At 35.6% G+C, this 12348-nt stretch overlaps 1 protein-coding gene across 1 annotated transcript in view; it reads right to left on the bottom strand.

Moving 5' to 3' along the window:
- AGTPBP1 (ATP/GTP binding carboxypeptidase 1) overlaps positions 1-12348 on the bottom strand; it is a 177282-nt gene that overhangs the window by 67763 nt on the left and 97171 nt on the right. The window contains 1 exon segment of the mRNA XM_072835890.1: positions 11234-11350. Coding sequence (XP_072691991.1) covers positions 11234-11350 — 117 coding nt within the window.

The raw sequence follows: 12348 nt of genomic DNA, 5'->3' as shown, positions 1-12348 counted from the left end.
CATAAATTGCTAAATTCTAAGCATGAAACCAATTTTACCATGTATGTTAACTAGCTAGAATTTAATAAAAACTTGAAATATATATATGTGTGTGTGTGTGTATATATATATATATTTTTTTTTTTTCCTTTCTGTTTGATTTTGATTCTATACTTCAGGGGTTAGGGGTAGCAAGATGGGCAGCACTGTCTGTGCATTGTAGGATATTTTGGCAGCATCCCTAACTGCTGTCCTCTGTATACACTAGATGCCAGTAGCACCTCCACCCATTTGTGAACACCAAAAATTAGTCCAAGACATTGTCAAATATCCCCTGGAGACAAAAATCATCCCAGTTGAGAACCACTACTCTAACGTCCTTCTGAGGACTCAGGAGAGGAGAGTAGAAGCAGGGGATCAACTGAGAGTCTAGGCAAGTTGGTAAGAAATGGTTGGTTTGTAAATGTGCCATGAGCCAGAACTTCCATGATACTGTAAAAGATCAGATGCAGGACAGAAGGTACAGAGAGTGGTCACATATGCTACCAAAGTGCTTGCCTGAATAAATGAAAAGCATCAGGAATTTAGCTCTGTTAAATGTGAACTATTCACATATAGTCAAGGATGTAAAGTAGGCAGTTAGACATAGGAGTCTAAAATTCAGAAGAAATGTCCACCCAAAAGATATAAATCTGGGAGTCATGAGCATACAAATATTATTCCAAACCATGAGACCGGAAATCATCAATGGAAAGAACTAAAGAGGAGAAGATAAAAGACTAGACGCTGGGGCACTACAACCTACAGAACTTGAGGAGACAAAGATAAAACAGAAGAGGAGATGGAGAAGGAAAAGCCAGTCCGGAAAGACAAACACCAGGAAAAAAAAAGTGCCCTGGAAGCCAAGTTTTAAAAAAAGGATGCTGCTGACAGGTCAAGTAGGCTTCTCTCTTTTTACACTTATACAAAATTTTTTTGGTCTAAATAAGACTCTACCAAAGAAATACCGTAATTCATTTAACCTTTATTCCACAGTTGAGCATTAAATCCTTTATACAACAGAGAAGGATTTAAACACATGAAAAAAAAAAGTGTATATTTAAGCCATTTCCAAGATTTTGTTATTATAAAGAATTCTGTAATGAATATCTTTTTGCCTAAATTTTTTCTTTGTTTAGGATGATTTCCTAAGCACTGACATGGAATTACAGGGTCAGATACCATAATCAATTTTAATGTTTAATACAAATTGTCCAAATACTCTCCAACAATAGTTATATTAATGCATATTCCCAGTAACTTTGTATGAGATTATCTATTTCAACTGCTCCTCTTCCTTGCCAACATTAGGTACTATAACTTTAAATACTTTTTTCAAAAGCAGTAGATAAGAGGTATCATCTAATGCTATTTTAATCTGAACTTCTCTATGAGAAAAGCAAAAAATTTCTATACATTTGTTAACTGGTTTGATTCTTCATAGGTAACTTATTTGTTCCTGGAATATAGGATTTTTCTTATTGTATAAATTCTTACATTAAAAAATATATATATATACACATACACACACACACATAAATACATATCCTAATCCTCTGAAACCCATGTTTTGCAAATATTTTTCTGAATTTATATTTCATCGTTTAATTTTCTTTAACTTTTTTACACACTTAATGTGGTGAAAATTAAGAATCTTTTCCTTTGTGATACACTTCTTAAATACCCACTTCATAAAAACCAGGGATTCAAGATGGTTCACTTCTCTCAGCCCCTGTACCACATCTACTCCAAGGAGATAGTAGAGGCACAAAGGAGGTAGTAGCTAGGTGGCTCTGCATTATACATGCATATAAAAACTCTGTTGATTTTTAAAGACTAGCATACAAAGAATAGTGCTGAATTAAGTGGCATTTAAGATCTCGATGCCACTGTGATCTAAGAAGATACTTCAGTATCAAAGTCAACATGCAGCAGATGAAGTTTTCCCATAAACAAGGGTGTAATATGAAAGCTGCTTTTTTTTAAAAAAAAAGTAAAAGCACATTCTGCATACATAAATAAATTTAAAACAAGTTGAGGCAAACCGTTAAGAGGTTTTATTTTTAGAACAGCAAGTTAACTGTAAATATTTTGATGTTACATCTATAATCTGAGATCATGCTAAATGGAGAAAAATATCCCTTAAACTACAATTTAATGCATTGGGGAAAAATATAAAAATAGTAATTTCTAAATAAATAGATAGATGAATAAATAAATACAGATACAGTAATTTAAAAAAAAAGGTAATTCCAGCTATAATTTTCAGATCACCCTAGTAATGTGTTATGGGTCCATTTTTCCTGGAAGAGCTTAAACTAAAGCAGTTTCCACTGTTTTGGAGAATTTTGAATTTAATTTTAACTTTGGCTATTGTTTGGAAAAGATGGGCTGCCTGTGTAGATATGAAGAATAGTTTTTTCATAAAACAGATGTTTATTTTTTATTAAAACGACCACTGTACTTGTTTTACACCATTTGTATATCTGTGGTGAACTATAAAATTTAGGAATTAAAATGTGACCCTGTAATTCTAAAAAACAAACAAAAAAAAAGAGTTCTGTTGTAAGAAACATGGAAAGCTAGGTATCCACCCACAGAAACTTCTATAATTGTTGGCTAAGATACTAAAATATTTTAAATACAAAATAAAATAAAATATTTTGAGTACAAGTGTATAAAGACACCAAAAATGAAGAGCAGACAGTAATGAAGATGGGATCCCAAAGTGTTAAGACTGAAGATGGCTTTCACTTGGAAAACATTTGCTACACCAGGCAACCTGGAGTTTAGGTTTTTTCATCTCAGACTATGAAGAATAGGAAACTATTCCAGAACCTGCATGACATGGGGTGTCTACTAAAAGATACTCCTCCCATGAAGATGAAATCCTAGAGTACAAAACCTTTGATATAAAGACCCTAGAAATACCTCCACCACAAAGCAAATAGCAAGGAACAGCTGTTTCAAACCTTAGCAGTAAAAGGGTAAAAAAAAAATCACTACTCATAAAATGGTACCAAAGCCTTCAGTCACATCACATAGACTTCATCCTGAACTCATTATCTGAATGATCCAAAAACCCTCATGGAGGAAGGTAACCTTTAAGAGAGTCTGTCAAAAGGAGTAACAACAAAAACTTCTGGAGTTTCCACATTAAGCTCCACAAATATAAAGAAAATGACCATCTCATAGGGGAAAAAAAAACTAAATGAAAAACTAAGCAAGTAGAAAAAAAGGAACTAAAACAAACAGATGTAGAAAAAGACCTGCAAGAACTTCAGACATTAAAACTGTAAGACTAATTAAATCGGTATATTTAATATGTTTAAAGAAATAAAAGGCAAGAAACAGAAGTTTAAGAATGATGAAACAGGGGTGCCAGGGTGGCTCAGTTGGTTAAGCGTCTGCCTTTGGCTCAGATCATGATCTCAGGGTCCTGGGATGGAGCCCCAGGTCAGGTTCCTTGCTCAGAGGGGAGTCTGCTTCTCCCTCTGCCCCTCCCCTCCCTAGCTCCTGCCCTTATTCTCTCTCAAATAAATTAAATAAAATGTATTTTTAAAAAAGAGAGAGAGAGGATGATGAAACAGATTTTTTTAAAACCTTCTAAAACCAAAAATAAATCTGAATGCCTAATAGATGTTTGTAATGACTGATCAGACAGAGCCAAAAACAAAATTATGAAACTGCTTGAATGAATTTAGTTGAACGCAGCACAGAAAAAGAGAAGGAAAACACAATAAAGAGTTAAAATATATGGAGAGAGCAAAAAAGTATACATCCAATTAGTAATGCCAAAAGAAAAAAGAAAGAGGCAATATCTGGAGGAGAGATGAGTTTTTCCAAACCCTAAGAGAAAACAACTCACAGATTCCAAAACACAGTGAATCCTAAACAAGATTTATTTTTTTAATTTTTTATTTATTTATGATAGGCACACAGTGAGAGAGAGAGAGAGAGAGAGAGAGAGAGAGAGGCAGAGACACAGGCAGAGGGAGAAGCAGGCTCCATGCACCGGGAGCCCGACGTGGGATTCGATCCCGGGTCTCCAGGATCGTGCCCTGGGCCAAAGGCAGGTGCTAAACCGCTGCGCCACCCAGGGATCCCCCATAAACAAGATTTAAAAAAAGAATACTCCGGTGGCTCAGCGGTTTAGCACCACCTTCATCCCAGGGCCTGATCCTGGAGACCTGGGATCGAGTCCCACACTGGGCTCCCTGCATGGAGCCTGCTTCTCCCTCTGCTTGTGTCTCTGCCTCTCTCTCTCTGTCTCTCATGAATAAATAAATAAAATCTTTAAAAAAAAAAAAAAAAAAAAGAATACCTCCCCCTTCGTCAACACTACTGGGAACCTATGGAGCATAAAGCTAAAGAAATTATCTTGAAATGCACCAGAAACAATGTGTTTATAAAGCAAAAACATACACTTCCCATACATACTACCCAACAATTTCACTCATAGGTAGTTACCCAAGAGAAATGGAGGCAAATTCCACAAAAAGCTTTTTACATAGATGCTAGTATCAATTTTATTCACAGTAGCCTCAAACTGCAAGCATTCCAGTACTCATCAAGTGATGTGGTACAGCTATACAATGAAATACTACTCAGCAATCAGGAAGGAGCCACTGATACATGCGTGAATCTCGAAACTGTAAGATGAACACAGAAGCCTTGCACCATGGTACATTCACACAAGATTCCAATTATGAGAAGTGACAGAACAGCCAAAATTAAGCTACAGTGACAGGGAACAGACTGGCATTACCTAGGCAGGAGGTGAAGAGAATGGCCACAGACACAGGGACATAGGGGGACGCCTGGGGTGACAAAAATAATTCTGTATCTTGGCTGGGTTGATAGTTGCAGACTTGCATAAATTTGTCAAAGCTCACTGAACTTCAAGATGAGTAATTTATGCATGTAAATTATACTTTAATAAAGCTGATTCTTAAAAATTAGCAAGAGAAACTAACTTTCAAGAATGATTACAAAGTAGGGCAGCCGTGGTGGCTCAGAGGTTTAGTGCCACCTTCAGTCCAGGGCCTGATCCTGGAGACCCAAGATTGAGTCCCACGTCAGGCTCCCTGCATGGAGCCTGCTTCTCCCTCTGCCTGTGTCTCTGCCTCTCTTTCTCTCTCTCTGTGTGTCTCTTGTGAATAAATAAATAAAATCTTTTTTTTTTTTAAAGAATGATTACAAAGTAAAGACACTTTTACTTTCAGACCAAAATAGAGACAGATAATAAAAGAGATATTTCAAGTAGAAGGAAAGTAAATCAGTCTAAAGGTCTGAGAAACAAAAGTTTTGGAAAACAAAAAAGTAGTAAAAATGTGGATAAAGCAGTACTATCATACGGACTTTTTTTAAAGCTGTTAAAACATAAATTAAAAGTGTGTACGTTGGTTTGTGAGGTGATTATAATGTATTCCAAAGTTTCCTTTAATAATTAAGAAAGAAGGTCCTAATTAACTTCAGAAAGTAAAAATGTATGTTACAACATCAAGAGTAGCTAGAATTTCTGCATATATGTCAATACTCAAACTTATACTTTAAAGGAATGTCGTTTACTGAATGTAAATTGTACCTCCACAAAGGTGATTAAAATTTTTAAAAAGGACTATATAGCTTTCAAAAGAACAAGGGTGAAACAGTGAAACAAAAAAGTAGTCAATTCAAATGAAGACCAAAAAGAAAAAGATACAGATGAAACAAATGAAAACACAAAATATGATCTCATAAATCCAAATATAGTAATAATTATGTGTAAATGAACTAAACGCTCCAGTTAAATGGCAAAGACTCCAACTTGATTTTTTAAAATTATAACTGTATACTGTTTAAAAAATTAAACATCAGGATCCCTAGGTGGCTCAGATTTAGTGCATGCCTTCATCACAGGACATGATATTGGAATCCCAGGATCGAGTCTCACATCAGGCTCCCTGCATGGAGCCTGCTTCTCCCTCTGGCTGTGTGTCTGCCTCTCTCTCTGTATCTCTCATGAATAATAAATAAAATCTTTAAAAATAAATAAAAATAAAAGATAAATATCTAAGGATAGCAAAAAGTTGAAAGTAAAAAGATTTAAAAAGATATCAGGCAAGGGCACCTGAGTGATTCAGTGGGTTGAGCATCTGACTCCTGATTTTGGCTTATGTCGTCATCTCACATTTGTGGGATTGAGCCCCAGCTGAACGTGGAGCCTGTTCAAGATTCTCTCTCCCTCTTCCCCTCCTGCCCCCCTAACTCACATGCTTGACATCTCTCAAAATTAAAGTAAAAATAAAAGATACCAGGCAAGTCACCAAAATTAATTTAGCTACATTAATATCTTTTTAAATTTTTTGCCTTAAATTCTTAGGAATAAGCAACTTTACAGCATCAGTAATTTCATAACTATTAAAAGTTCATTGCAGGGGCACCTGCGTGGCTCATTCGGTTAAAAGTCTGTCTGATTCCATGGCCAACATGCATATGAGAAAATGTTCTGCATCACTTGCCATCAGGGAAATACAAATCAAAACTACAATGAGATACCACCTCACACCAGTGAGAATGGGGAAAATTAACAAGGCAGGAAACAACAAATGTTGGAGAGGATGCGGAGAAAAGGGAACCCTCTTACACTGTTGGTGGGAATGTGAACTGGTGCAGCCACTCTGGAAAACTGGGTGGAGGTTCCTCAAACAGTTAAAAATAGAACCAGCACTTGCACTGTTGGGGATTTACCCCAAAGATACAAATGCAATGAAACGCCGGGACACCTGCACCCCGATGTTTATAGCAGCAATGGCCACGATAGCCAAACTGTGGAAGGAGCCTCGGTGTCCAACAAAAGATGAATGGATAAAGAAGATGTGGTTTATGTATACAATGGAATATTACTCAGCTACTAGAAATGACAAATACCCACCATTTGCTTCAACGTGGATGGAACTGGAGGGTATTATGCTGAGTGAAGTAAGTCAGTCGGAGAAGGACAAACATTATATGTTCTCATTCATTTGGGGAATATAAATAATAGTGAAAGGGAATATAAGGGAAGGGAGAAGAAATGTGTGGGAAATATCAGAAAGGGAGACAGAACGTAAAGACTGCTAACTCTGGGAAACGAACTAGGGGTGGTAGAAGGGGAGGAGGGCGGGGGGTGGGAGTGAATGGGTGACGGGCACTGGGTGTTATTCTGTATGTTAGTAAATTGAACACCAATAAAAAATAAATTAAAAAAAAAAAAAAGTCTGTCTGATTCTTGATTTTGGCTCAGGTCATTATCTCAGGGTTCTGGGATGGAGCCCTGTGTTGGGCTCCATGCTCAGCATGGAGTCTGCTCCAGATTTCTCTCTTCCCCTCTTCCCTGCCCTCTATTCTCTTTCTCTCTCTAATAAAATAATCTTAAAAAAATTTCATCTCAGAAAGAACAGAAATCAATTCACATTTATATGCAATAAATAATAAGCCTCAAAAAATAAGTAACAAAAACTGACCTACAAAAAGAAGACACATTTGCAATCACAGTGAGAGACTTTTAACACATTTTTCACAGTAATTGATAGCACTGGAATAAAAATTGAGAAGGACAGAAAGATCTTCACAACATGATAACCAATCTTATCCCAATGGGGAAACATACAACTGTGCTGGACAGCTGTGGAACAGTTCATTCCAATGATATAAGAAACAATAACAAAAGGTGACCTAATTCAAAGCCATAAAATAAACGCCCAAAATTTCAAAAGATTCTAACCATAAAGAATGTCCTCTTCTGTTGCTACAAAACGCGAGAAATCAATAATAAAATAAATACAAAATTGGAAATTAAAAAGCCAACTCTGACATGACTAATGAATCAAAGTAAAAATCATAATGGAAATAAAGTTTTAAAACAAAGATAATGAAAATACTAAGTATCAAAACGTATATAATGCAGCTGAAGCAGTAATTAGAATGACACTTATAACTTAAAAATACATATCCTGGAAAAGACTGAAAATTACTGGATGCCTATCTTAAAGTGACAATATATTAAAAAAAAAAAAAGGAAAATGACAATCCTAAAAAGAAAAAAAGAAGAAGAAAGAAAAGCAGGAAGGTTAAGAGATGGCACTGTAAGCCACTGTTAATATGGGGATTTGGGGATGCCTGGATGGCTCAGCAGTTGAGTGTCTGCCTTCGGCTCAGTTCCTGATCCTAGCATCTGGGACGGAATCCCACATTAGGCTGCTTGCAGGGAGGCTGCTTCTCCCTCTGCCTGTGTCTTTGCCTCTCTCTGTGTCTCTCATGAATAAATAAACAAAATTAAAAAAAAAAAGAAAATATGGGGATTTCAACTTCAAAGACATGCTAAAAGTGATTCTAGGAAACAGCAAGTGGAAAGGGAACCAGTTTTTCCTGATTAAACTATGTAAAACTATGTGACTCTTTAAACTGTCCATATATTATTAACTTTAATAAAAATTTAAAACCAAATTTAAAAGACTAAAAAATTAAAAACAAAATGTAACAGAAGCCCATATGGTAACTGTCATCATGCTACCACAGATATATGAAAAAAGAGCTGTGAAAATACAGAATTTTGACACTTCCAATATTCTGCCATTAAAAAACAAAAGCAAATAAAACTGTAATTGTCACTATGAATAAATAATAATAGTTTTAAAAACATGTATGGTGGTCCAAAAAGTCTGCTAATAATTACTTCAACAATTCTATATGTTGCCTTTAAATGCATTCAATTTGCCTCCATCTGGCCTTAACACATCTGGAAACAAAGTGGGTGTAGTATTCAGGATTCCAACAAACACATCAAGTAATTTTAAGCTCCAATGGCTGATACTGAAAATGACATGCAAATCCAAGTGGAAAAAGTCAAAATTGAAATTAATTTCTTTTATCTTTAATATGTCATGACTTGCCAGTATCTAAGAATCATCTTCTTCTGAAAAAAATTCTTCCAAACACTTATCTAGAACCAATATTTTTAATTCTCAAAAATACATCAATTAAATACTGCTGCTTATAGTTCCAACACACACTTGAAAAAATAGAGATTAAAGTATTTGATTAATGCATTCCTCTGAAATTAAAAAAAATATATTACAGTGCCAACACAACTATTTTAGAAATGATTTTCCAGTTATGTAAATAAAAAAGAATGTGCTATTCCCCATAACAAATGCTACAGAAATATAGCTGTTTTCCATTAAACTTTATGGCAAAACAGAGGACATATCAATAAATTTACATTATCTGGAATACCTGAAGTAGCTTCTTTTGCTTAAACATAATAAAAAAGAGTGACTCACTTGGGGAGACTTTTCAGAGCACTTACATTCTGACAAACCTGTCTTTACCATCTGACCCTGGCCAAGTCAGACCAAAAGTAGTAACGGGCTCTTCTATGAGCAGCCAAACTAAAGGACAAGCTGGCCAGCTGTTAGGTGCCAAGCAGGAAACCATCAAGGGTAGCCTAGGCCAGGTGATGAATTAACAGGCAAGACATCTAAGAACTCATCACCATAGCTTACAAGAAAGAAGTGGCCTGCTAAAGAATGAGAATCAAAATCGCAGCCTTGACACCCATTAAAAAAATTATTTTTTTATTCCCACATCAAAACACCATTTTTTAATCATGTTATATAGTTCTTATACACAAGAAGACAGAAGTAGGTGACTTCTTCACATAATAATCAATCCCTTCTCCAAATCCCTTCCACACATTTTTTTGCTTTGAGTTAGCAGTATTTATCATCTCTAGTTTATTCTGAATTCTCAGCTAGGCACAAAGGCATTAAAATAGTAGCCAGATAGTTTTGGTAGGTTCAGTGGGAGAAAATCATCCTGCATCCTTTCCTGAATGCCTCTTCCTACCTTCTTTTTCTCTTTTTGACAAATATCACTCTCCTTTATTCCTGCCTTCCTCCTAGTTCCCCTGATTTCAAAGCACCTTCCAATATCCTCCAAATCCCTGAGAGTACCAAGGAACTGGGGAAGGGGGAGTGAGAGCAACCTGCTGCTGCTCCTATTGCATCCAAAGATCCTAAGTTCCCAAAGAGAACCCTGAAAAATGAGAACTCTAAAGCATGAACATTAGCTAGCAACCACAGCCCAGCCCACCCTTGGGCAACATGGTTGAACTGTGAGGGTCCAAGTCACACATAGATTTTTTTCTGACAAATGCAGTACAGTTCTCTTCCTTATGATTTTCTTAGTAATGTTTTCTTTTCCTTAGCTCACTTTACTGTATACAGTATGTAGTACATATAGCATACAAAATGTGTTAATCAACTGCTTATATTATTGGTAAGGATTCTAGTAAACAGTAGGTTATTAAGTGATTAACCTGCAGGGAGTCAAAAGTTATACGTACATTTTTTACTCCATTGGGAGGGTAGCACCCCTAAACCCCTCATTTTTCAAGGGTCAATTGTATTTCTCTTTTTATTTCTAAAATAAAAGTCATATTAAAATCTTTTTCTTTGATGGGGGCAAGATGGTGGAAGAGCAGGGTCCCCAAATCACCTGTCCCCACCAACTTACCTAGATAAGTAATCTTATCTTATCAGCTGGGTGAGAATAAGAAACTATATCTACTAATTGCCACCAATTCCATCAAGGTTTACTTGCTGTGTAACCCATGCTAAATAAGTACATTCCAGTAATGAGGAGAAGAAATGTCAACAAGAAGTCACCCTCCCTGTGAATCAACTCAGATATAAAGACTTCAAGTTCTCCTCCCCTCCCCGCCATTCCCTGGTTATATAGTGACTGTCAGGAAAAACAATCCAACAAGCAGAGACTACAGTTTTAATCTAGCACTTTTTCAGCTCTCACCCCCCTCCTTAGTTGGATGGAATGAAGATAAAGACAACTTCAATATAAGATTTTAAAATGCCATTTTAAAGATTACTTGTTAAAAAGAGTAAAAAAAAAAAAAAAAACTATGCCAATTAAAGTAATGAGCCCAAGTGATAAAAAAAAATGTAAAAGCTAGTCCAAAAATTTAATGAGCTAGTCCCCTCATTTTACAGATGAGCAGTCTGTAGCTCAGAATGCTGAAATAACTACCTAATGTCACCCAGAAAGGCAACACTACTTTCATATTTTAGAAATAAAGAGAAGAAGGAAAACTGTGATTACATGCCTTAGGAAGGGGAAAGAATAAAGGAACTTTTTCTTAAAATCAATTAAGATGCTGTATTTTCTATATTTATACCTGAAAATCATCAACAAGCTCAGGGAAAAGGTGTTCATACATTTTAAGTTCTTCTATCGTTCGTCCAGGCTCCTGCTGAGGTTTTAGTTTGTTAATATCCGTTTCAATATCATCATTCTGAAATAATAAAAATGCAACCAGTTAAGAAAAAAAAAAGGTAAAATTACAGAATACATTTCAGATAAAGTTTTCCAAATTATTAATTATATATAGAGAATAATCAAATCACTGAATAAAGGTTGTATTAATTTTACCATAGATTGAAATTGCTTGTATTTTGGGGTCATTTTTTTGTTGTTGTTTTGGTTATTTCATTGTGTTTTGTTTTTGTCAAAGGTCATTCTAATAGAACACAGTATTTGGGCTCCTGAAGACAGAAAACCTAGTGTCAAGATCCAGACTAAGGATGTTCCCCACAATCTTCTTAAGTGCCATAGTTTTATTCATATTAAAGGGAAGATGAACTTAAGAAAATTAAATTGAAAAATACAAATATATGATGGTAGTGGTGATAATCAAAATAACTAACATTTACTTAGCACTGAAAATGTGAGAAGCACTATGCTAAGCATTTTACATAATTTAATCTGCAAAAAAACACTATGAAGTAGTTAGCATCATTACTTCCATTTGACTGAAGAGGAAACCGAGGTACAGGGAGGCTAAGGGGCTTGCTCAAAATTACACAGTGTGCAAAGAGCCAGGATGAAAACTAATCACTGATTTCAGAGCATACTCTGTTAGTCAATGCACTGCCTCAAGACAAACCAACAATTACCCCATACTCTCGTATTCCATGGTCAATAAAGTTCCCTTAGGAAAGCTCAGTGTCACTATATATTGTTTCTCAGGGGAAAAAAAGTAAAAAGCTGAACAACACCAGGAAATTATTTCCATGCCCCTTTAGGAAAGAAGAGGGTAAATTTAAAGGAGAGGTATGACCTCAGAAAAACAGGATATGTATCTGGGATTAATTTGATCTCTATCTGTTCAAAGACCTACACATACTGTGCCAGAAAGACAAGTATCAATTTACCTACTATCCAAGTTATTCTCTACAACCTTCAACAAATCAGGCCTCACAAATACAAACTCATCATTTAATTATCTTCATT

This window comes from Canis lupus, chromosome 1, assembly GCF_048164855.1.
Source record: "Canis lupus baileyi chromosome 1, mCanLup2.hap1, whole genome shotgun sequence".
NCBI classification, from domain to species: Eukaryota; Metazoa; Chordata; class Mammalia; order Carnivora; family Canidae; genus Canis; species Canis lupus.
This window is presented reverse-complemented; position numbering and strand designations above follow the sequence as displayed.